General features: G+C 46.6%; 1 protein-coding gene across 1 annotated transcript in view; it reads right to left on the bottom strand.

The window, feature by feature from the left end:
* Positions 1-2,983: 2,983 nt before the first annotated feature.
* uck2a (uridine-cytidine kinase 2a) overlaps positions 2,984-14,910 on the bottom strand; it is a 45,009-nt gene continuing 33,082 nt past the window's right edge. Inside the window, exon 6 of the mRNA XM_070887357.1 lies at positions 2,984-4,079. Coding sequence (XP_070743458.1) covers positions 3,981-4,079 — 99 coding nt within the window. The 3' untranslated portion in view covers positions 2,984-3,980. The remainder of the gene's footprint in view (positions 4,080-14,910) is intronic.

Here is a 14,910-nt window from a genome sequence, read left to right as displayed (position 1 = left end):
CCTGCTTTTACCAGTATGTTTTAAAAAACAGAAAAATATTTCATCAATAATTTATACATTTAAAAACATGTGAAATAAGGTAAGTTTATTTTTAGCCTCTTTAAAACATGTATAAAAACATTTAATTTTTGATTAAATGCCATTTTAATTAATTTTAAATATGTGATGGTTGTCTTTAAATTTATTTGATGTGTAGATGTATTTTTTGGGGTGATCCCATTCATACTTATGGGGTTTCCGTGCATACGGAATGAATCGGGTTTCCCTTCTGTCATTCGTCCAGCTGGTCCACGTGATCCTGGAGTGCTTGTGAACCTCATGCATCCCTGGAATATGTGGGCCTCTTCCCGTGGGTACCCGAAGAGGCCCAGGACCGCAAGTCTCCGTACCTCCCTGACCACCAGGTATGTGGGCATTTTATTTGCAGATCGGAGGCATTTCCATGCGTAAAATAAATCAATTGAAAACATAGTAATACTGACCCATCAATGACATCTTCTGCTGGAGATATTGCTATAAACATCCCACCTATCACTAAGTGTAACCAGCGCAGCGGCCTAAAATGTATTACACGAGAGGAGAAAAAACTTAGGGATTCAATTTTGGCCAGTCATTTGCACCGTTTTTTTGGCGTGCGCCGTTTTTTTTGGCGTATTTATTTTTTTCCAAGTTTTCCCCCTGCTATCTGCGTCGGTGTAACTAACTTAGTTACAATTTTTCTAGGCCAGTTTTTTTTTTTAAGTCATATCTGCGCCGTTTTTTTCAATTGTTCAGTTTGGCCAACATTTTCTCCTCTTTGGTCGGGAATCTGGCCACTCCCGAAAAACCTTCTGGTGGGTGAAGAAAACCAGGGCACATTCACAAATCTGCGCTGAAAGACGCCATTGTTTTTAAATCGAAGATTTTGGAGGGAGTCAAGAACACTGTCAAAATCAATAATAAAGTTCAACTTTTTTTTTAACCTGTCAGTGTAGAAGTATAAATTGGTTGGATTACAGAAGTTTTCTCTTTTTTTTTTTTTACTCACTCACACGCCAATACCGAACGTCTTGAAGCAGGGCTGGGAGGTCATAGCTTTGGCCGGCAGAATCGGCCCCGCGCCCGGACACAGCAGCTCGGGGCTCGGCTACAAAATCAGCCGTGTGGAGGTGGGGGGGGAGGAGAGAGAGAGAGAGCGAGGTACCAATCAGAAGGCTTGGAGCCCGGGGAGCAAGGTACCTTCTGCCCTAAAGACTGCAATGAGTGGGGGGAGGGAGAGAGAGAAGGGGAGAAGTCATAAGACCCCAATTAGTTAAGGGGGGGAGAGAGAGAGGAGAATTTACAAGACCCCAATTAGTTCCGGGGGGGGGGCGTGGGGGGAGAGAGTAGTCATAAAACTCCAATTAGTAAAGTGGGGGAGAGAGAAGTCACAAGACTCCAATTAGTTATGGGGGGGCAGGGGGAAAGAGGAGGCCTTTGAGTGTGGTCCATCCATACAGACCTTGGGGAGAGAGAGAACTGCAAATCTGTCCTGCATGCCTGCTTTCCTGCCATTTTGAGCTTCTTTCAAAGGTTAAATTTAGTATGGGGGCAATACTGAAAATGCCATACTTTGTGCGAGCTTTCTGCATCATGGTACTATGTAGGAGAACATCAGAGCCTGTCGGGTGATGTGCAGGAAGCCTTACCCACCTCGGATATATCGAGACAGCCGTTTGTACCTCCACCTGAGTGATGCAGACTGAGTCAGAAGGCTGCGTTTCCGATAAGAAGTTGTAACTGAGATCTGTGAGTTGGTCAAACAGACCTGCAAACTAGAAGCATCAGGAGGACTGCTTTGTCAGTTGAAGTGAAGGTTACAGCTGCACTTTCATTCTATGACCCCGGATCCTTTCAAGCTACAACTGGGGATGTGTGTGGCATCTTTCAACATGCAACACATGTCTGCATTTGCCAAGTCACAGCTGCACTGTATGCGCATAGGAATGACCACATAAAGTTCCCCATGACCACCCAGGCAATGCGTGACAGGGCTGTGGGCTTCTCCAGGATTGCTGACTTCTCAAAGGTACAGGGCTGCATTGATTGTACCCACATCGCCTTGTGAGCACCTTTGGAGGATTCCGAGTTGTACAGGAACAGAAAAGGCTTCCACTCCATTAATGTACAGCTCATGTGTGACAACATGCATCTTTTCATGTCGTCACACATCCTACACGACAGCTTTATATCTGCCATGTTTCAGCAGCAGCAGCCAGAAGGGCAGGGCTGGTTACTGGGAAAGAAAGGGAACGGCCTCGCCACCTGGCTCATGACACCCTTACGTGTAACCTGGACGGAAGCTGACCGGGAATACAACATGTCGCACCTTGCGACGCGCAGCATCAGAGAGAGGACCATTGGCATATTGAAACAGCGTTTCCGATGCCTGGATCATTCTGGAGGCTACTTGCTGTACTCCCCTGAGATTGTCGGTCAGTTCACTGTTGTGTGCTGCATGCTGCATAACCTAGCCATCATGAGGCAGCAGCACCTGGTAGTGGAGACCCACCTGAGGTGAGAGTAGCTGATGATGATGATGTGGAAGATGCAGACGACGAGCAGGAGAAGGACGAGGAAGCCATGCAAGTGCCTGAGGCCGGAGCATGACGGAGGAGAAGGGCGGGCCATCGTGCCCCTTTAACGATTGCTCAAGCCTTGCGCCAGCAGCTCATCAGTGAATGCTTTACTGATGCCTGAGGGCTCAGCGACAACTATTCTACATGGACATGTTTACTGTTTGGAGCTGTTCCGTAATGTTATGTTGTGTTAATGGAATATGATTCAGTCTTAATGTAAAATATATTTTATTCAAAAGTTTACAATGTACTTAACGTAACTTTAATAAAATTATTCTTGTATCAAACTTTACTTTATGATCACTTAAAAAATTTAAGGTCACTTATAAACGTGTAAATTTACATAACTTACAAAAAACTTTTAATTTGAGAACAGTTACAACAATAACAAAAATAATAACAACAACAATAATAACAGCAGCAAAGAAAGGCTGCCCCCAACTCTCCTCCCCCTTATTCTAAGAGCGCCCACCGCGCTTGGTCTTGAACACTCCATCACCCCTGTCCGCAGACAGTGGCGCAGTGTTTCTGTGCTTGGTACCAAGCTTATTCTTTCTAACATCTCGGGTACTGCACACCTCTTATGGGGGGGGGGGGGGTGGGTGGGAGAGAGGACATTGGCATTAGGCGGCAAGGAGGGCCCAGGCGGCAATGTGGAGGGCCCGGCTTAGGGCTCTTCAGAGGCTGGTGTGTGGATTGGAGTAGGAGTGTCAGTTGATTCTGTCAATGGACGCGGTGTCTGGGCATGTTCCCTTATTGCTGCAGCTAACTCCAACATGTCATCCCTCATGCACCCTGACTGTGCCTCAATGACCTGAAACATTCCCTCCCTCATGGTCAGTGACGTGGTTTGTACTATCTCTGACATTACCTCCCTCATGGCCACTATTCCCTCACTGATGGTCCCGGATATCATTCCCATTTCTCGTGTTATTGCTGTTACTTCTCCCAACAGTCCCGCTACCTCATTACTCACCCCACTGATGGCATCCAGGAGTGATCAGGTAAGGTCAATGCCCTCCGCACTCAATGACATCATCTGAACCACAATTGTTAAATCCTGCACCTCAGGAGTGTGCGGTCCAGCTCTCCTTCCCCTCCTCCCCACAGATGTGGCTCGCACCCCACCACTGGGACCCGCAGCCTGGGACGGTGGGGCCCCCGAGTGTGCCTCGCTGCACCACACCACTGGGACTGGCAACCTCGGAAGGTGAGGCCCCGAGTGTGCCTCGCTGCACCACATCACTGGGACTGGCAACCTCGGAAGGTGTGAAACCATGGAATGTCCCACCAACAATCAAACCACTAGTCACGGAAGGGGCTGGCACCTCCTCGAAAGTCAGTCCAACAGTGGGAGTTTCATCCAGCTCCAACCCTTCCCCCTCACCCCATGTTGGTCTGGAGGTTTGGATTGGAAGATGTTCTCTTCAGGCTCATCCGCGTCTGAATCTTCTTCTGCATTGTCAGGGTTGGCCTCAAGTTCTGCAAAAGATAACAAAACAGTCAAATGCAACTTTTTAGAAAGGGTGTCTTTCTGCTGGGTGGGACATACAGATGGTCACATTTACAATTGCAATTCCATTGAATAAATGAAAATATTATTTACACTAACTACTTGACAAAGGTCCTGACACTTCTTTTTACACTGGCCTCTAGATCTCGTGGTGGTCACCATTTCTTTGGCTGGAACGTTTATGTGACCTCTGCTGGTGTCCAGCTCCTGCCATTTGTTCTCAATCACAGTAACTAGTGGCTCCACTTCTTCCTGTAAGAAATTCTTGGTTCTTGCACCATGTTGCATCTTGTATTGCTCCAGCTGCAATTTTTCCAATGCTCTCACACAGCACTCCTTCTCACACACACTACTGGCTCTTTAAAAATGGCAGATTGCTAACTCCATTGGAACGATGTCAAAAACGTAACTTTTTTTTCAGTACATGCGCAGAAGGTGCAGCTTCATTTTTTGGCGTAGACAGCAGGCTCCACCCCCCCAAGGCGACTAGACACGCTGTGTGGCACCAAATTCGAATTATACATCAGGGAAACTTTGGCAAATTATTTCTGCCGCATTTCTGGCCTAGAAAAACAGGCGCAACTCTGGCAATACGGCAGAAAATGGGCTTGGGGAAAATTGAGCCCTCTGTTTTGACATTTCTCACCCAACCCCCATTCTTTCTCCCCCTCCCCCTCACCGATTATTCAGCGACATTTTAGATACTCCCATTCACCCTAGTACAACAACGCAGCCAACCTGGCTCGGGGGCCAAATTTATCTGGTTGTTGGAATCCATCCATATCTTGGGTGCAGAGAAGCCAGGTCATGCTGTTTCAGATAGTAGAAAGGTAGGCTTCCACGTGTACTATAGAGTCAAATGAGTGTTAATATATAACTGACTTGCTCAAAGATTTTCTGCTGGAGTCAGCATTTCTATAAATCGCAATTTTTTTTAATGAAAAGAATGTACCCGAATTGGAAATCCTGCATTGCAGTCTCACTCATCGATGCAAATCACCAAACACAATGCAGACACAAAACAAAACCCAGCATTCTATACAAAAGGGGGTTGATTTCTTAAAAGGTGTGATTATCTCCAGGTGTAATTTACCAATGGATTGATCATACATTTCACTTTTGTTATGGCTTAAAGTGTTTTGTAGTTTTCTAGCATGACACGCATTATAATCAATGGATCATAATGTAGAAAAAAAGATGAAAACCTAAAAAGGCAGGAGCTAAGGTTGCCTTAAAACAGAAAGTTGTGTGGTAAAGGTGGGGAATAATTAGTGCATATGTTGATGGCTATAACTGGATCAGGAATTCTGTATAATACAGAATGGAAGTGCTTTGGTGCAATGGAAATCTAGATCTGGATCAGATGTATTTTATTGTTTATTTGTTCTTCGGATGGGGATGATGTTGGCAAGGCTCCATTCCATCCATGGTTGCTGTTAGAAGGTGGTGAATGGTTTGGTACGAGTCAGTCACTATGGCCACGATTTTTCACACCGGGTCAGGAGCGAGGCGGGTGACTTCGGATGCGAGCTGGAACCTCTCTCCAAGTGATTTTACGTGGCTGGAGCTTGTTAAGCCCGCCCTGCGAGGGTCCTGGCCAATTAAAAGGAAGCGGGTCTGATGATGTCATTTGATGTGTCATCAGCCGGTTTCCTTAAAGGGACCATGCCCACATTCATTTTGACAGTTGCTCTGTCAGTGTTTTACAGCATTGAGGTGCTACAAACACTGACAATTACTGCACAAGGCTGCACCCAGGCTCTCCCATGACTCTCTCCAGATGCTTATAGAGGGAGTCACAGCATGTCGGGAGGTTCACTTCCCTTCCAATGGGCAAAAGAGATCTCCCCAGGAGATCAACGCAGCCTGGTTGCACATTTGTACAGGAGGGCAGAAGCAGGGATGTCGTCAGGACGACCAGGCTACACCAGGATGCACTCAACCTCATCCTGCTATGCCAATCATCACATCCCCATTACTCTGCCTTCCCTACCCTACTCCTGCACATCCTTACTCACACTAACTTACCTTGCACCTCCACCCATCCCTCTCTCTATCTACATTATTACATTCTCGTCTCACTAGCCACCCCTCACACTCACCCTCATCCTTGTCCAATCATACCAACTATCAACACACAAGGGTAGGCACTTGGATGTTATCGCTAATGTTCATGTACAATTTCTGCTAATGTGTTGCCAAACATTGAAATCTTTATTTTCAACACTTTGCCTTCTTGGGCAAATTTGTGTGCACCTTTGGAAGTGGCTTAGTGAGTGCGACGTAATGGCATCCCCCGCAATGGTGATGAGAGTGAAAGGAATGGCTTGAGCATTGAATGGCATTGAGGGATGCTTTATGGTGTTAGTTTGGTGCCAACCTGGCATATCATGTGGCAGCCAGGGTGTACAACGTCAAGTGAAGTAAATGTGGCCAAGGTGAGGCCATCCCTGGTGTCCCAGGCAGCAATGTGTCCTGTGCAGCATCAGGTGATTGCGGAGAAGTTTGGTGTTGTTGTAGGTGATGCTGGTGTGCCCAATGCTGCTGGTGTTGGGGCTGATCGTGGTGGGATTCTGAGGACCAAGGTGGGATTTTTTCAAGGGCACCATGCTGCTGGAATAGATGGCAGCTGAAGTTGAAATGACAAAAGCGATCCGTCAATGGTGAGAGAGATTGTTCCAAGGAGGTTACACTGGAGGGAGAGTTCACTGCAGACACTTCAAACCACCATAAAGCTAAAAAGTGTATTCCAAATCCTGAAGGCTCCAGCTTCTTTGATTGGAAATTGAACAGCTGTGAAATGGTAACTTTTATATCATTTCTGCAGCTGTCAACTATTCAAACCAACCCCGAGTTGTTGAGAACCCAAAACATCTACCTGATGTGATCCACAAGGGACGGGATCCTCAAAAAACGTGGAAAAATTGTTAGGACCTGGTAAAATACTACTAAAATAGCTTTAAACAGCTTCTTAAGTATCTCAATTGCCTGCCACGCCACTTAGTGCCCAGTCTGCAAACCGCAGGCAGAGCCGGCATTTGTGAAATTCACAAGGTGGCGGGTTCAGAGTGGACTTCTGCCCCACTGTCAATCACGGCCATTTTGACAGCAGACCCGCCTCCAAACTCACACTTGCAGAGCCGCGAAGATTTCAGCCATAATGTGTACTCGAGTCACTGGTAGGCCACACTGGGGCAGGATGGCAAGTTCTCTACCCTGAAGGACCAGTTCAGTTTTTACAACAATTGGCAGCTTTCAGAGTTATATTTGCTGCTGCTCGCCCACAAATTACCAGATTTATTGGCCCCGATATTTACTCGGGACTGCGAAGAGCGCAAGGTGGGGAGGGGGTGGTGGTGTATGGGGGGTGTGGGGTGAGTATTTTTGGACAGGCAACCCAGAAATAAGGATTTAACTGAAGGATGTCTTTTAAATTTTTTTCGATAGGATGCCCGACCGACAGAGAGCCTGACTGACAAGTTATCTGCCTGTCGGGTGGGAAAACCACCGGGGAGCAGATGCCAGATAAGGGGGGGGGGGGGTTGGTCGGAGATCACGGGGGTGGAGAGGGGTCGGAGATCGCAGTGGGTATAATGGTTAGCTTGTTGTGCCTGGAGGAAACACTCCTGCTACTCCTTTCCCACAAGCAGTGCTGTAACTGCCTTACCTTATGGAGTCAGCTCTGGGAAATCCAGCCGACATTAGTCAAAAATAAAAATCTTGTAATAATGGAGACATGCAGCCTCCTTAAAGGATTTTATTAACCGACCCGCCTGCTGGGAGCTGATTGGTTGCCCCCTCCCTGACCAGCCTTTGTTAAGGAAGTGGGCGGGTTGGGGTTGGGTTTGAAATTTTAAAACGTTTTACTTCCCACCCGACTCAAACCCTCTCATACAGGTGCCCATCTGAGTGGATGGAATATTACTTAGTTAAGATAAAAATCTGAAATGAGAAAAGACAGGTTAAAGTGTGGGGAATAGACCAGGGGTGGGCTGGGGGGCCAATTAACAAGTTTTGGTGAGCTATTGAGGGCCGCACACCAATTCCCCCTAAGAGTTTGAGCACTAATCGCGAGGCCCTGCACAGGCAGCTCACCAGCTCGTGCCACTGGAAGAGATACTACGCATGAACGGCCACACAGCGAAGGGACTGCGCACGGAAATAAATTAGAGGGAACATTGCATAAACATGTACATTGCATGAACATAACCATAAATTCAGATAGCAAATACACAAAATGTAGTGTAAAATAGTAAAATCTTTCATTACTAAATGAATGAAATGATTGATTATATGTTGTACTGAAAGCCTACGTGGCTTGAATCTGCGGGGCCTCCGACGCCAGTGTGCTGAGTATGGGAGTCCGAGGCTTCGCAAGGCCTGAACTACAATCACCTGCCATTACCCGGAGTCCTTGTGCTCCGGGATCCACTCCCGTACCTAAGACGGCGATGAGAACACCTCTGCCGTCGTACTCTGGGAATGGGGAGATGAAAGACACAGTGCCAGTCTCTTTCTTCGGTAAAAGAGGCGTGGAGATGAGCAGCCATGACGCGACTCTAAAATGGATAGGACATATTCGAGTATGCAGTGCATTCTGGGTATGGACATCTACCATTGGGGCCCAGAATCGCGGAACGGATCCTTTTAAGATCGAGCCGGGGAGAATCTCTGTTGCGAATTGATAAATCGAATTAACTATTACTGTGTGTTCCCTGGCTGAAGGTCAGGTCCGTTTCTGACCCATGAGAAGTGAAAGTGGATCGACTAATGTGCAGTTCGAGCTCCGGCTCGCATTCTATTTCTGTCCTGTCCAGCGGGCCGGATAGAATGACTTGGCGGGCCGGATACAGCCTGTGGGACGTATTTTGCCCACCCTCTGTTGGAATTACAAACTGAAAGATAAGAAAATCCCTAAGTAGTGCAGAAGACAACAACAAAAAAGGAAAGCGGCTGAGGTGGAGACAACAACAGGTATTGCAGTCACAAATAGGAAGTTAATGGCCCAAATCTCACTGGAAAAATAGCGGCGAGTTCATGACACACACTGTTATTTATGAGCCAATTGACCTGCACGTTCAGGCTGTGAGTTGTGAATCTCCAGAACTTGCTGGTCAATTTACACCGCTCCACCATTTGCTTTGCACAAATGGCATCTCGCCCTTAGCCATCCCCGTTATTTTTAAGAACTTGCTGGATTTTCACACTAAACTCGAATTAAATTTGCCGCAGGAAGTTAGAGCTTGTACTTCAGAACACAAGTACCCTTTTAACGACGTGATAATTGTTAATGCAATGCGAATCAACCTTTCTGTCCCAAAAAGGGAACTATTTAAATTGTTGAGGCTCATTCTTGCATGTGGTAAATTGTTCTTAGTGATTTAAAAAATTATAAATTTGACATTTTTAAATAATTTTCTTAATTTTCCTTTGTTCCTTTTTTTTCTCTCTCTAAATCCAATCTTTCTTTCCCTTTCTTTGTTTCTCTTTCTATACCTGATTTGACTCCAATTCACCCTATTCCCTTCTCTGTCGTTCCTCTGTCCTTAAATCTCATTGCTTAAGGAGATAGACTGCTGGTCACTGAGGTCCCAGATGCCCCATTGCCCTTGCCGCGCCATTATCAGCTCACACTTCCAGCAATTTACAAGGCAAAAAAAAATTTGGAGCCGATGGGTGAGACAAAAGTCCAACTAATGGGGCATGCCCGAGATACCCCGCTCCAGCAAGACCCGACCAATTAATAGGTTGCTTAGCCTGCAAACTTTATTTAAAAAGTAAGAGACTGGCGGATAATCTCAATATGCTAATCAACAGACATTAAAAGAACAAGAAAATGTGAAAATAGCTAAGGCAGCAAAAAGCCAGTTTCTGGTTCTGTCAAAGTGCCCAGACGAGCTCCTGACTACCTTCAGCACTGCAGCCCTGACCTGCCTCTTCTCAATCTTCCTCGCTGCCATGCTCCACCTCACATTCAACAAGCTCCCCGCTGGAGTGGAACTAATCTACAGAACCACTGGGAACCTGTTTAACCTTCGTCATCTCCAGGCCAGGTCCAAGACCACCCCAACCTCTATCGTTGAGCTACAGTACGCGGACGACACCTGCATCTGCGCACATACAGAGGCTGGACTCCAAGTCATCGTCAACGTATTCACTGAGGGGTACGTAAAACAAAGGTCCTCCACCAACCTGTCCCCACCGCACAGCACTGTCCATCAAGATTCATGGCGTGGCCCTGGACAACGTGGACCATTTCCCATACCTCAGGAACCTCTTAACAACAAGAGCAGACATTGACGACAAGATTCAAAACCACCTCTAGTGCGCCAGTGCAGCCTTCGGCCACCTGAGGAAAAGAGTGTTCGAAGACCAGGCGCTCAAATCTACCACCAAGCTCATGGTCTACAGGGCTGTACTAATACCCGCCCTCCTGTATGGCTCAGAGACATGGACAATGTACAGTAGACACCTCGTCGCTGAAGAAATACCACCAACGATGTCTCCGCAAGATCCTGCAAATCCCCCAGGAGGATAGACACACCAACGTTAGTGTCCTCGACCAGGCCAACAACCCTAGTATTGAAGCACTGACCACACTTGATCAGCTCCGCTGAGCAGGCCACATTGTTCGCATGCCTGACACGAGTCTCCCAAAGCAAGTGCTCTACTCTGAACTCCTTCATGGCAAACGAGCCAAAGGTGGGCAGAGGAAACGTTATAAGGACACCCTCAAAGCCTCCCTGATAAAGTGCAACATCCCCACTGACACCTGGAAGTCCCGAGCCAAAGACTGCCCTAAGTGGAGGAAGGGCACCCGGCAGGACACTGAGCACCTCGAGTCACATCACCGAGAGCATGCAGAAATCAAGCGCAGGCAGCGGAAAGAGCATGCGGCAAACCAATCCCACCCATCCTTTCCCTTAATGACTATCTGTCCCACCTGTGACAGGGACTGTGGTTCTCGTATTGGACTGTTCAGCCACCTAAGGACTCATTTTTAAAGTGGAAGCAGTCTTCCTTGATTCCGAGGGACTGCCTGTGATGATGACTGACCAGTCATTTCCTCCCGACAGTAACTTAGCAACATGCGATACTGAGGAGTTAAATAAGCACCCCTCCACTCTTCCAAAATGACTCATGCCCATCCCACAAATAGCACAGGCACTCACTTTAATTGCAAAAGTAATGTCTAGACTGGGATTTTTAAAAATGCCCCCAGAATTGCCCACCTTCACATTTAAAGTCCTCTCTGGGTGGGGAGACAAGTATTTAAATATTACTTCACACTTTTAATTACTGCTGTGGATCGGGATACTCACTACATTTTTGTGAAAGCGAAATCTTGAGCAGCGTTACCATACACCCAAACTGTTAAATACTTTTTCTTCCCCCCCCCCCCCCCCTACTGGCTAAGTAATTGGCAGGCTATGAATTCATTCAGTCAGATGCATGGCATAGTAGGTCTACAGTGGATGACATCTGGCTCCCAGACTGCATTGAGTATCGCTGCCTCAGATTTAGGTTCTGGGCATTTTCGACTGAGGCATATGCCTTTTTGCGAATGGTAGAAGGCAGTGTCTTTGTTCAAATCCCTCCATGGTTTTGCCCATCTCTATCTGTGCAACCTCTTCCAGCCCTACAAGCTTCTGAGATCCGCACTTCTTCAATTCTGGCCACAGATCCCCACTTTTCGTCGCCCCACCATTGCGGCCGTGCCTTCAGCTGCCTAGGCCCTAATCTCTGGAATTTCCTCCCTAAACTTCTCTGCTTCTCTAGCTCTCTCTCTCCCCACCCTTAAGCTGCTCCTTAAAACCTACTTCTTTGACCAAGCTTTTGGTCACCTGCCCTAATATCTCTTTATGTGGCTCGGTGTCAAGTACTGTCTGATAACCCTCCTGCGAAGCTCCTTGGGACGTTTTACTACATTACAGGCACTACATAAAGGCAAGTTGTTGTTATGTCTAAAGCTGCTACAAAACAGTTACTTAGTCCATGTTTTTGTTTCTTTACACATCATAAAAAGGTACTGGCTTCATAATAAGGGAGTCCTGTGATGGTGTCATTAAAGGCACAAAATGCCCGAAACAATTTGTGGGCATGACTTGCTGGCACTTTGCACTTTAGTCCGGCACTCAGATATCTCACTGGCCTAGGAGAAAAACTCCTTTTCCTCTAGCCCATGGGAGAAATTCAGAACATCTCTTCTCAGTTAGACACACACACACAAAAACACTCGGGACAAATGTTCTTGTTACTGCATCTGGGCGTATTGAATTGCCTAAGTGCAACAAACAGGAGAATGGGGCAGGGAGGATCGGAGGATCACCGCGTTCCCCCCCCAAAAGTGTGCCTAACCAATTTTCCCTGTGTTTAAAATCCCCACCCGATATCTTCTGTGTGCTTTGCCTAGGCAACCCAATATGTGCCGGCACAGGAACAGGAAAATTTGATCCCTCATCTTTACACTAGAAGGGGTCACTTTTGCCCCTCTACAGCATTTGACAGAGCAATTGCCTCCTTTTACCCAAAATGTTATTCCTCTCCCAAAGGCAGACATTTACTCTAGGATAAGGTTCTATGCACCTCAGCGGTGGTGACCTCAAGAGGCAATTCTACTTGTCCAAACCTGGACTGCAAATGTTGGCAGGCTATTGGGCCATGGAGGGTCATCCTCGCCATAGACTGCAATCTTTACCTGACGTCTTTACCTACACGCTTCCAGTGGAGGAAGGGAGCGTTGCCGTAGAGATCAGGAGCAACAATAGACTGATTGTGCTTTGCTCTCCCATTCCCTTGCCAAAGGATGTTGTGGCCAATTGTAGTGCCTTCACCACAGCTCCAGCTCGATGAAGTAAACAAACAAAGGAATTGAAGCTGAACCGGTGATGTTTCTGGTGGGTACAGATCGTTATCGCACTATAGGCTGATCTATCAAGACAAGGGGTCTGGACACACCTTTTCACTATATTTCAAAAATATTAGCCAGGTTAATTTGCACTGTAGAGCAATGCACAGTGGTCAGTTTGATTTCAAACACAATGAACTAGTGATGTTAAATGTCAGTAGTCATGTGTCCTCACACAGTTGTATATGCTCACAGGCAGAACTGAAGCCAACGGGGCTAAAAGTAGCTTGTCCATGTGGGGGGGGGTACAACTTGCCAAAGCTCTGCCAAAGCATTGCATGACAGAATCAGAGAAACTGAAAGGGTCTCTAAATTAGAGACGGTCAAGGACTGACGCAACTTCCCAGTGTTTTCCCACCACAAAGATTGATTTTTTTTAAATGACTTTGGCTGACAGTTTCTTTGGTTTAAAAATCCTCTACTTCTCCATTTCGGATGTTTTTTCCATGATGGGAATCCAGCTGTGGTTCATTGAAATGCACTCACATCATTGCCAAAACTCCCTCAGTGTATGAATGACCTGTCAGTTAACCCTTGGCACGGCATTAGAATTAAATAATGGGGTGGATGTTAAAGATCCCTGCGACACTATTAGAAGAGGAGCAGGGAGCTCCCAAGCTGTCATGGCCAACATTATTTTCTCAACCACCAAAAACTAGTCAATTATCTCAGTGCTGTTTATGAGATAGCACTACATGCAAACTAGCTTCCAGATTCAGTGACTGTACTTTGAAGAAATTACTTATAGATGAAGCACTTTGGGATGTTTTTGAGAGCCACGATAAGATGTTACAAGATTGGAAGTTCTAGCTCTGCCCCCTTATTACGCTGAATGAAACTTTTTCTATAGTTCCGTGTATCTCAATTTATGCACAGCGTTGGGAAACCTTACATACAGATCAAATTTAAACATATAAGTATATTTGAAAGAAGGTGTCGGGCTCGATGAAGATGATGGATTAGATTAAAACCATTACAAGGTGCTGGTGGGACTACACTCGTCTGGTTCCATTCTTATCTATCTAATCGTAGCCAGAGAATCACCTGCAACGGCTTCTCTTCCCACTCCCGCATCGTTACCTCTGATGTCTCCCAAGGATCTATCCTTGGCCCCCTCCTATTTCTCATCTAGATGCTGCCCCTTGGCGACATCATCCGAAAACACGGCATCAGTTTCCACACGTATGCTGACGACACCCAGTTCTACCTCACCACCACTTCTAACAACCCCTCCACGGTCTCTAAATTGTCATCTGCTTGTCTGACATCCAGTACTGGAAGAGCAGAAATTTTTCCAATTAACTATTGGGAAGACTGAAGCCATTGTCTTCAGTCCCCACCACAATCTCCATTCCCTAGCCACTGATTCTCCCTCTCCCTGGCATCTGTCTGAGGCTGAACCACACTGTTCGCAACCTTGGTGTCATATTTGACCCTGAAATGAGCATTTGACCATATCCCCGGCATAACTAAAATCGCCTATTTCCACCTCCGTAACATTGCCCGTCTCCACCCCTGCCTCACCTCATCTGCTGCTGAAACTCGCATCCATGCTTTTGTTACCTCCAGACTTGATTATACCTGGCCTCCCACATTCTACCCAATGTAAACTTGAGATCATCCAAAACTCAGCTGCCTGTGTCCTAACTTGAACCAAGTCCTGTTCAACTTTCATACCTGTGCTCGCTGACCTATACTGGCTCCCAGTTAAGCAATGCCTTGATTTCAAAATTCTCATCCTTGTATTCAAATTCCTCCATGGCCTCACCTCTTCCTATCTCTATCTCCAGCCCCACAACCACCACGCCGCCCCCTCCCCACCTTCCACCCAGAAATATCTGCACTCCTCAAATTCTACTCTCATGAGCATCCCTGATTATAATCACTCAACC

This window comes from Pristiophorus japonicus, chromosome 8 (genome assembly GCF_044704955.1).
Source record: "Pristiophorus japonicus isolate sPriJap1 chromosome 8, sPriJap1.hap1, whole genome shotgun sequence".
NCBI classification, from domain to species: Eukaryota; Metazoa; Chordata; class Chondrichthyes; family Pristiophoridae; genus Pristiophorus; species Pristiophorus japonicus.
Note: the sequence above shows the minus strand (reverse complement) of the source record. Positions and strands in the feature narration are given on the sequence as shown.